This window comes from Psammomys obesus, unplaced genomic scaffold (assembly GCF_907164565.1).
Source record: "Psammomys obesus unplaced genomic scaffold, mPsaObe1.curated_primary_1811, whole genome shotgun sequence".
Lineage (NCBI taxonomy): Eukaryota > Metazoa > Chordata > Mammalia > Rodentia > Muridae > Psammomys > Psammomys obesus.
In genome coordinates, this window is record NW_026596046.1 from 30660302 (window position 1) to 30672239 (window position 11938).

An 11938-nucleotide genomic window follows, 5' to 3' on the forward strand; every position below is an offset into this window, starting at 1 on the left:
TTGTTGACATCACTAAGCTTGAGTAATAAAGCTAATGGTTGCTACAAAGATAATTTTTATAATTCTGTTTATTCTTAAATTTCTCAAACTCTAAATGGGAGAAAAATAAATTTTATTCACTGGTTAATGTTATAAAATCAATAACCAATTTTATTCTTGGCACTGAATATCAACCAGTTTATTAGAAATGATTCCTTTAGGTGAAAGAAATGATAAGTGTTAGGAAAAATACAAGCTAAAAATAAAAAAAAATATTCTGTATATGTGGAGTATTTTATTGGTAAAAGGTATTATTTATGGACTATCTTTTAACCCTTACAGAACATTCTAGATACAAATATAAACATTCCTGGGATGGGCAGATAGATATTATCAGTGAATTCTCATGACATTGAATGGAACCATTGAATGAAGTCTTTTAAATTTTGAATAGTGGGATATCAAAAAAAATAAACTATCTTTTAACCAGTGTTTTAATAAGGTAAGTATTCAACTTAGGCTTGGGACAGGAGGTTACAAAGGCAGGTCTCTAAGAGCACAGCTTCAGGATATTAGCGTTTGAGTTTTTAAAGAAAAGATGGAGAAACCAAGGGAAGAGGTACCCTGTGAAACACACAGTGGAGAGAAGCAGGCAAGAAGGAAATGTAGGAGAATGTCATGAACTCAAAGATGATCAGTGCCAACTACCAAGAGAATTTACAAATAGGAAACAAGTGGGAATTATTCACAGTAGAACATGTGAAAATACTACTGGAGAGACCGGATTCTCCATGGGAAGCAGAAAGCAGAGCACAGCTCACACTGCAACAGTCTTTTCCCAATGTAGACCAAGAAACCCTTGAAGGTATTTTTCCTTTAATCTCCTTTTCCCCATTGCTTGTGCTTAAGCTCAGGGGCATTGTGCTATATGCTCATCCTGTGCAGACTCAATGGTGTCAGAGTTGAATGCTGGCAGAGAGATCACTGTGAGGAGGGAGTGGAGGGTTTATTGGAAGGAACGGGTGGGAACCATGAGGAGGCTGCAGTTCCAAGAAAGAATGATCGGATTTATTCATCAAGAGCCACAGAGTAATGCCACAGGTTCTCTTCTATAACTACTAACTCTGCCCCATAGCACAAAATCAGCCACAGACGTGAATGACCATGGCTATGTTCCAATAATACATGTATATACACCATGAAGTCTGAAATTCATATCATTCTAACATGCAGTACTTTTCTTCTGACGTTCTTTCAACTGCTTGAAAATACAAAAGCCAGCAGTAATGGTGGCTCATGCCTGTAATCCTGGAACTCATAAAACAGAGGCAGACACAGTGCTATGCATTTAAAGCCAACCCAGGCTACAGAGTGAAGAGCATGCTACTGTGAGATAAAAGATGAGATTCCCCAAGATGCAAAACATTTTGCTGGTTCAGAAGACACAGCATGGCCACTCGGCTGCGTCAACAGGTGGAAGGAGGGGGCTCAGTAGATGGATTTTAAAAGCATCTGCTGGATAGCTCAGTGACTGACTGCCTGCCCCTGCCCTCTCACAGGTTAGGGAGGATCTTGTCTGGGATAGCTCTCTCGGCGGATGATGGAGACAGTGGGGGAAAGCGACATCTCCATTCAGACAGAGGATCCTGAGAGGAGGTGAGGAGGGAGAGAGGGAACAAGAAACATGGGGTGGGGAGGAGATAGGGTGAGAGGAGTCAATAAACCTGCAGTGACTGACAAGTGTGTTTCTCAATAACGGAGTGCTAATCAGTTATGAACTCTGGCATTTGGAATCCTTCTGGGGAGAATATTTTGGACTATATGTACCTTTGATTATTTTTCCCCCACTTAGCAAGTGATGGCTTACTTGCTAAGTAAGTAAGGGACAAGGCAAAATATTGTTATTGTAGAAACTAGCTAAGAGAAGCTGATGCCCGTTACTGATATCAGTCTTTTTAAATATGTCACCTCCTTTGACATTGTCAGGAAACTGTCTCAAATAAGCCCCAAATGCAAACTGTGGCCTGCACACCACGGCGATACATCTGGCTGTGTGCATGCTCTATTAGAAAACGCTCTCAAGCTAGAGTATTCTATCATTCCTGCATGGAAAAACTCTTCTAAGATAACTAGGAGGTACACAGACTAATGATAAATGCTGGCTTTTTGAAATTGGTTTTGATGAAATTATCATAATATGATTATACAGCTTCAGAAAAGTTCTCCCAAGCTCTGGTTTTTCCTGGTTGGATACAATCTGTGACTGTCAGTGACCAGACAGCCTCAGCATGGGGATTTATGGTGGTTCGCTACTGCCAGCATTCACTTCTCCCTGAACTGTAAACATTCACGAGGAAGAGTAGGTAGTCTGCTTCCAGCATGTGTAGGCCCTAGCAAGCAAAAAACAAAAAGAGAAGAGAGTGTTCAAGTTGGGAAATAAACTGTGGTTTGTTTTTAAAAGGGTAGAGTTGTAAGATTTAAGACTGCAATAGGTCTGGTCTAGTCCTTGCCCTTTTCTTTGCCTAGCCCTGTGGCAAGTTGCTTAGCTACTCTGAGAAGCCAAAAAGAGTCTCAAATAGGAAGTACCAAGAAGGGCCCTCACCACCTCAAGAGCACAGCATCTGCACAATCTCATGGCTGCTGATATTCAGCTTACTGTTGTGGATCTGTAAAAGCTCAGGACATGATTTCACATAACCTTGTTATTGGCAGTTTTAGTATCAAATCTTTGAAAGTCACTAGGAGACAAATGGAATCTGTGGTTTCTGCAAATCGATGCTTAAACTTGACTATTTAGTATGCCGTTTTATAACAAGTCTGCAATCAATTAATAATTGCCTACATCTTATAAAGACATGAAAACTCTTAGGGACTAGAATACTAACATTTCTGTGGCTTTCAAGGTCAGCTAAGCTCTGTTGTCGTAACAAAAAAAAAAATGCTGCCTCACAGGAGAATGAAATCAAGGTTGTCCTAGCCCCACATAACTGTGAAGAGATACAGTAACGTTACATTCGTACCTAACTGATTTGAGCTGTTACAATAAAATACCACAGACAGAGTAATATTTCAGTAACGAACATTTCTTTTTCATTGTTCCAGAGGCAGGAAAGCCCCAAATCAAGGAACCAGTAGATCGAGTGTTTAGTGAAGGGGTATTTCTGCTTTATAGATGTCATTTTGTTATGTTGTCACATGGTAGAAATGGTGACGAGACCCCTTTTAGGCCTGTTTTATAAGGCGACTACCACAGGGCAGTAGGAATGTCCTTATAGTAGAATTATCTGCCAATAATTACCCATCTACGAATTCAAATACAAATCTTATACTTCAAAATATTATTTCAACATACAAAATTTAGGGGAAACAAACACAGACGATGGCAATTTATACATCATCCCGGCAGCGTCGACAGCACGACACTTTGTGTGTGTACTGAGCATCTCTTTGTAGCAAGACAAGCTAAAATGGACCATCATCCTCATCTGCTGAGGAAACGAGTACAATAATCTCTTCTCTAGTATCATCAGGCATGCTAGTTTCAAACCCAGGGGCAAATTCCAGGGGTCCCCATTCCTGGGACTTGGAGATGAAGATTATATGCTAATCTCACCTGGAGCGTGTTGATGGTGTACAGACCAAACGTATTTTAGAAAGTCTAAAAACAGAAATAAATAAATAACTTGCCAGGCATGGTGACGCATGCCTTTGCTCTCAGCACTCAGGGAGGCAGCAGCAATTTCAATTGTTAGGAGTTTGAGGCCAGCCTGGTCTACAAAGGGAGTCCAGGACAGCCAAGGCTACAGAGGGAAGCCCTGTCTTGAAAAAACAGGGGGGGAGGTGGCTGGCTGTAGACTGGTTGGCATCTTTCTGCTGAGGAGCAGTCATGTTTCTCCGATATTACCTCAATGAGCAGGGCGATCGCATCTATACACTGAAGAAATTTGACGCTATGGGACAACATACTTTCTCTGCCCATCCTGCTAGGTTTTCCCCAGAAGACAAATACTCAAGACACCAAATCACCATCAAGAGATGCTTCAAAGTGCTCATAACCCAGCAACAGCGCCCTGTCCTCTGAGGGTTCGTTAATCTCAAAAACCAAACGCCTCAATCCTGAGCTGAGAAGTCTTCCCATGCTTACTGCAATTCTATCTTACTACAGGATTGGTTTCATAGGGACGGGCATCGCCCCGAGAAGGAACAATCTTAAGTTGTTTTTTTTTTTTTTTTATTTTTTTATTTTTCTCTTTTTCTTCATGGTTTGACTTACTGCCAGGTTACTAAAGATACAATGAAAGTTCATTTTGTGTGTTGTTGGAGGAAAAGGTAGAGGGAGAGTAGTTCAGTTAGCAGTACAAGGCCACTTGAAAAAAATGCTGAAATCCTCACTGTGGCAGTAGAGCTGAGTGTTGGGGTGTTGGGGAAGAAAGGCTGAGAGAGACTCCTACAGAGGTCGGCAGTCGCTGAAAAAAAGAATACTGTCTGAAGTAGCCCATTTAACATTCTGAATTCCTCAAAATAAACAAATAAAGGCACAAAGACTGGATTGGAAGTTAGGAAACTGGTACTGTTGCCCTCTTTCTGTGAGAAGTGAAGGCATCCAACTTGTGTGAAAATATATAATAAATAAATAATAGACAAACTAATCAATAAAAAGCAACTCAGTGAAACACCTTAGTTTTATGTGGTTGTTGTTGTTGTAGTGCCTTCCAGAGGTCTAAAGTTGTTGAGAGATGCCACCCACGGCATACTGCCAGCCCTTACAGGATAACCAATCACTGGGCACCCCTCATCTCCTCTCAGTAGGAAAGGTGGACAAAAACAGTTGCTTCCCCAAGTGCTGAGCTTTCGGTGTGGGGTTCGAAAAGCAATCCCAAGGCTCGGTGTTTTGTTCGTTTGTCCTTCCTTCCTCCTCTTGCTCTCTATACACAACAAACAAAACATGCTCTTTTCCCAATCAGCTTTCTACCTCAGACGAATCATCCTCCCTGTCTTCCAACGTCTGTGCAGTGCAGGCCTCTTTATACAAAGATAAAGGCGGCTTCTATTCTCACCACAGATTGCCTGCCTTTTGAAATACATTTTGTGGTCCATTCAGTCCATTTCCAGAGTATGAAAAGAACAGCGCATGGTAATTAAGAGGAGTCGCTGCGCGCGCAGTGGTACAGACATAATGGCTGGGATTACGGGCCCGATTTTCCCCACGTGCTTACTAGCAGATGCGTTCGCTGTGAGCGTACGCCACACTGCAGGGCTGGGCTTGAGGTGTCATCGTTTGGTGGCCCTCTTTTACATTTCCGGAGACTCCCTCCTCCTTCTTTAGTACCAAAAACAGTATGATCAGTGGAGACACTGTGGGCTGTGCCTCATCCATACCTTTCTCTCACCTTGCCTGGGGACCATCCAGCACAGACGTTTCCTCCACACAGAAATCCCTCACTCAGTTCCAAATACTGTTCTTACCTCGGACTCTTTTGGCATCATGTATTTATTCGTTGGTTTATCTTACTGCTTTGGACATTTTGAGACAAGTCTGTAGCTCAGACATGCTTCTAACTTGTAACAATCCTTCTGTCTGAACCTCACCCTTGCAAGTGCTATGATCTCAGGCATGAGGCACCAGGCCTGGCTTCACTCTTAATTTTGTAATTTGCATCTCAAATGAAATTATTTTAAGGCAACAGAGCCTATCCTTCATGAATTGATAAAGTAAGAAAGGCTTTCCAAAATTCCGGGCGACTGGGCAGGGTCTGAGCATGTTTGATCTCAGACTTAGCTGATTTCAGACACAATGTCTACAGCAAAACCCTAGAGAAAGAGAACAGGATCTTAAAGTCCAGATTCAAGTTCCAGCCTCGCCATCAATTGTGTCCCTTTGATGAAATTACAAACTCTCCATGCACCTCAATTTCTAAACATGTTACGGTGGGGACAATTTTTGGCCTCCCCTGTTGGTTTAGGGGGTCATAGGATCACCTCAGATTGATTTGTTCTGGACAATCGCAACTAAAAGTACAAGTGCAGTAGAAATCATCCCATGTAGTGGCTATGCTGTTCATTTCATTTTAAGTTTTAATTACACTTATTTTTCACGTCTGTTTTGGGGAGGTAAGAGAGGGAAGGATACACAGCGAGGCCACGCGGAAGTCAGAGGCCAACTTGGAGAGTCAGTTTTCCCTTTCTCCACTTTGAACTCGGCTCAGCAGCATTTTGTGCTGTCTCACTAGCCCCCTTGCATTTTGTTGTTGTCATCTGCTTTTTTTTCACCCAAATCCTCCCTACACAGCCTGGCTTATCCTTGAACTCACCACTTAATCAGGAATCTTAAGCCTATACTGTCTCATCAGCTTTTAGTAGTATCATTAGCCACAAAAGGTGATGAATTCAGTTTCTTTTCTATTTCAATCATAATAACTAATCTAAGTTTGCAAGAGTATTGAGCTGAGGAGGTTTTTTTCTATTTGTATAGTTCACAAAATTCTGATATTAATACAAGAAAAAGTATTTATATAGAAATGTATCCATTTACATAGAATATAAGTATGTTAGTCAAAGTGACCCCAACCTGAGAAGATATGAAAGAAAGTGCTGCTGGGTTTGATGATATTCTCTTCTCTTATTCCCATTCAAGATGAAAACCTCAAGCCAAGGCTGGGGACATAGCTGTGGGTAAAGTGCTTGTCACACAACCACAAGGACTTAACTTGGTTCTCAAGAACCCTAGTAAAAGCTGGATGTGGTTTACCACATCTGTAAGCCCAGGCTCCCCAGGTGGATTCTGGGGGATTGTGAGAAACTCCAAGTTCAGTTAGAGACCGTGTCCCAAAAAATAAGATGGAGAGTCAGGGGTACGACACGGGCAAAGTTCATTCTAGACAAGCATGAAGACGGAAGTTTAGCTACTTAACACCCACATAGGAGCAAGGTGGGTGCAACATCCTGCCTGTAATGGCAGCTCAGGAGGCAGAGACTCTCAAGAGCTATCTAGACTGAGTCAACGAGCTCTGCATAAATGTGAAGGATTCTACCCAGCATATGGGGTAGAGAGATTAAGAGGTATGTCTTGACATCAACCTCTGGCTTCTGTGCATGCCTCTCTACATGGGTGAGGACACTCACATACACATGTGCACACATAATGTATCTGCCAAGGTTCTCTAAAACAACAGAACTTTTAGAAATATATTTATATTTGTGTGTGTGTATGGGTGTATGCATGTGTATAAAGGGGATTTATTAGAATGACTCACAGGCTGCAGTCCAGCTAAGCCAACAATGGCTGGCTGTGAAAGGAAAGTCCAAGAATCTAGTAGTTGCTCAGCCCATAAGTCTGGATATGTCAGGTGTTCTTCAGTAGACACTGGAATCCTGACGACGTTGGATCTAATGCCAGTGAAGGAATGGACTTGCTAACAAAACGAGGGCAAGCAGGCAAAAGGCAAACACTTCCTTCTTCCATGTCCTCATATAGGTTTCCAGAAGAAGGTGTGGTCCAGATTAAAGGTCTGTCCTCTCACTTCAAGGCCCAGATTAAACACTTGTGACTTCCATTTTTGGATTTTAGTTAATTCCAGATGTAAACCAAGGAAAGCTGTCACACACCCAAATAAAAAATACATATGTGTAACGAATACGTGACACAAATATGCTCACACCACCACCTGTTTCTCAGAGACATGCTGAGCGCCACTGTGCAGCAGGTCAGGGAACCCCAGTGACTGAATCCCTCCCTCCGTCTCAGTTGCTTGCTTACGTGAGCCCCCAGGTTGCCTTTGGCTTGGTGTTTTTTCAAGGTGTGAAAAGAATCTTAGTTTTTATGAGAAGCAAAGTGTTTGTTCCTTACTCACAAAGGTTCCACTTTTGTGGGGCAGCTTCCAGGTGGGAGAGATGAAGATCCTGGATTCTCCAATAGGAACAACTGCTTGGCACCATGGTCTGTAGTAAAATGACCACACGTGCCAAGTTACCCAGTTGTGTATCTGAACAGCGGCTTCCCCATCTGTAAATGAGGATATTAGTGGCAACATCATGGGATATTGGGGGTTAAATGAGTTATGAATGAGTGAGCACCATCCAGTAAAAAATCATTATAACATGACCATCCTTTCATGTATATTAAGACTGGAGGTCCTGAACTCTTTCAAATAACTATTCTTCACCCTCTTTCCCTCCCGCAGTAGTTACATATCTAATTTATCCTGGAAGCCTTTTCTTTCTAAACCGGTTTGTACTGAGTTTGTGTACATGCCAAGGTGTGCCTAGGATGTAAGTGTTCACACTCAGTTACAACAGTTGTTAGAGGCTGGGTGATGGGTCAGGCCTCTATCTCAGAGTGCTGTTTTCTCCTTAGGTGTCATTCTGCCTCGTTAGGGATAGAGAAACTATCATAAGCCACCAGTCATTCGTCTAGATTTAGACATGGAAATTAATTCGAAAAAAGGAAAAATAAAATGAGCTCTCCTCACCCCTCAACTCTAAATGGTCCCCATGTGCTTAAGGAGCCTTCAAGGATGTAACAGGAAAGTAAGGATCTTACATTGAGATCCCAGAAAGAGGCCTTCTTGTATGTCACAGAGGGATGGGATTTTGTTGGATTCCTTGTTAAAGTCTCTGGTTATTATGTAGTTATTATTTGTATGAGCAAAATGTACCCTTCAACGGTCCATCTTGCCCTGTCTTGAGAGCCCAACTCTCCAGCAGAGGCTTCTGCCAGATTCTTCACTAAATGCTTTTGCCTGCCAAGACTCAGTTGCCTCATTTGATATTAGACCACTGAGGCATTTACAGCCTTCATGTTCTCTGAATTAGCACTTCCTTATAATTTAACATCTTGTCTGTTTTCCCAAAGGAGATGGAGTGACAAAGAAAAATGCCAACATTTGTGCAGAGTGGGCAGCTAAAAGAGAAATCAGCAACCACACAGAGAAGGAGGGGATAATTGTGCTATAGATGTAGATGGAATAATTACTATCATTGAGCAATAAATAGCATCACAATTTATCTGGAACTTTAATTAATTAGTCTTAGGGTTGGTATGTGTTGCCTGTCTCTGTTTGCTCTAGTTCAGGTTTTAAAAATCCATGATAGGGAGGATACAGCCTTCTACAGCAGCACAGACATGGGAGAAGAGACCTGTTCTTCGTCAGCTGTGTTCCCTGTTTTAACTGAGTTCACACACCTGAAACGTCCAATGTGAAAGCATCATGTGTCCATGGCCTCCGGCAGGAAGGGCCTCCTTCTCCATCAGGAACCTACATGCGTCTTTCCTTTCTGATTAGAGTCTTGCTTATGAGCCTCTCCCACTCCACATGAGCTTGGGGACAGTGAATGCTGGCTCATTTTTGCAGGCTGATTTAAAAATCAATCCTGTCTGAATGCATGAATTACGGCATTATATGACACAGCCAACGGTAGGTGTATTTCACAGCTTTCTCCATTCACACAATCTAGATTACACAGATGTTTGTAACACTCCCATTACAAATCCAGGCTAGGCACAGGGGAGCCTCCACATCTTTTGAGGTTGATAAGACAGAATGCTGTCAAGGGGCTCTCACAGGCACAGCTTTAGAGTGGCTTTACCCATGTCAATGCTCTTGAGATTTGGGGATTTGTTTTAGTAGCTGCCCTGTGCATAGAGGCCTGTTGAACGAGACCTTTAACCACACTGAATTCCAGTGGCACTCCCTCCTCCAGTCAGGACATTCAAACATGTCATGAGACATTATCAAGACAGTGTCATCAACAGGATAAATCACCTCCATCTAAGGATCACTGCCACGAGGGTGTACGCCACAGAATAGGGAGTGACATGATGCCACCAACTCTAGGATACAGTGCGATACATTTCTGTGATTAAGTACTAACCTGATGGCACCTGTATGTTGGCTTTCTAGTTTACAGCCCTTTGACACAGAGACAAAGACATTAATCTCTCTGGGTTTCAGTTTCTTATGTGTAAAATTTAGACAAGAATACATTGTGGGGATGACAGTGATGACTGCAATAGGTTATTTGCATATCTTTCTTCTCTCTGGCGGGTAAACTTCAGGGTAAGAATCGGTGTGCCTATCTTATTTTCTAGTCTCATGACAGCTCCCCTCAGACTTCAGTGCTGAGAAAGAAATGTGATGCAGCTGATTCAAGCCTTGGTATTCTCGTCTAGACACCAGGGCTATTTATCAGGGCAGACAAAAGCTCGGAGAAGTATTAGCAGTTACCCAGATCCACTGGGGAGGACAAAGGAATTCATACCGTGACCAGTCTTCCATGAATGGTGGCACACACTGAATCCCCAAAGAAATGTCTCAATCTGAAGACAGATGCCAGAGGGGAGACAGAGAGAATTTCCACACTTCATGTCGCCTCAGGTGGCAAGGACACTCTAGAACAGTGGTTCTCAACCTATGGGTCACTTTGAGGGTGAAAGAATCCTTTCACAAGAGTGGTCTGTGAGATATCCAGCATATCAGATATTTACGTTATGATTCATAACGGTAGCAAATTCACAGTTATGTAGTAGCCGTGAAACAATTCTAAGGTCTGGGGACACCACAACATGTGGAACTGTATCAAAGGGTCATAGCGTCAGGAAGGTTGAGAAGTGGTCTTCTTAACGCAGCGAGAATCTCAGGCCTAGACCGCATCTGCCCCATGTCCGCCAGTGTTTTAATGCACAGCCACAATCCTCTTGCCCTGCACCAAGGGAGGAATGCCAGAACACTTGAGGTTCTCATGGTTAGCAGTGGTGTTTGCCCTGCTGTGCCACCTGCACACGACATGGGGGTCCTCAGCGGGTCTGATGATGGGAGGGCAGGATGTCTACTCCTTCTCCTAGGCAGCTTCCCATCCCACCTCACAGCCGATCCCTTCACCCAGACTGGGATGCTTCAGCCCACACATGGGCATGTTCACTTTCTCAGAACCAGAGTTTCTTACTTAGGCTCTTCTATTGCTGTGATGGAACCCTGTAACCGAAACCATTGAGGGGAGGAAGGTGTTTGCTTCTTTTCATTCATTCATTCATTCATTCATTCATTCATTCATTCACTCATTCAGTTTACAGCTCCTTCTATTTCAACCCCTTCTCCTCTCCTTCTTGTACCTCACCCCCTCTCTCTCCCTCTTCTGCTCAGAAAAGCAGGGCCCCCGCCACCAACAACAACCTGCCCCGGCACATCTTTACTTTATCTTAACAACTCATAGTCTGTCATCCAAGGAAGTCTGTGTGAGAACGAAGCTAGAGGCAGGAACAAGGGCGGAGGCAATGGAGTGCTACTCACTGGCTTGCTCAGCCTGCTTCCGTATAGCGCTGAGGACTACCATCCCAGGGATGGCATCACTCCAACAGGCTCACCCCTACCATTTCAGTCGCTGATTAAGAAAATGCCCCACAGCCTCATTTTACTGCAAGATTTTCTCAGCCGAGTTTCCCTCTTCTCAGATGACTCTAGATTTTGTCAAGTTGACAAAAAGCTGGCTGCACAGAGTTCATCTTCTTCAATGTCCTACTATCGTCACACTTGAAATTTGCTGTGGCAACCTATTTTGAGCCTGAAATTGCCTTCCCCCAGATGTCTGCATCAGAGGCAGTTTTCTTCCTACATTTTCTTGAAACTGACCATAAAGGTACAACGAATCCTCATAGGGTCTATGTATTCTGGGTTGTTTATGGTCTTTCTTCTTGGTATGGCCTCTTCTGTCTGCCCAGGGATTGTGTAGCCATCTTGAAGCTGGCCTACTACCTCCTCCTTTGTTACCTAGGCGTGATAAATGGTCTGCTGGAGATGCTCACTGCCGACCATGCTCTACACCAGTGTTTCTTGACCTTCCTAATGCTTCAATCCTTTAATATAGTTCTTCATGTTGTGGTGACCCCCAATCAAAAAAATTATTATCCTTGCTATTTCATAACTGTCATTTTGCTAATGTTGTGAATCACAATGTGATATACAGT

General features: G+C 43.0%; 1 protein-coding gene across 1 annotated transcript; it reads left to right on the top strand.

Moving 5' to 3' along the window:
- Positions 1-3865: 3865 nt before the first annotated feature.
- On the top strand, positions 3866-4060 carry LOC129688309 (H/ACA ribonucleoprotein complex subunit 3-like). Its single transcript, XM_055623056.1, has one exon. It carries the CDS (start codon positions 3866-3868, stop codon positions 4058-4060), a length of 195 nt encoding a protein of 64 aa, XP_055479031.1.
- The last annotated feature ends 7878 nt before the right edge of the window (positions 4061-11938 follow it).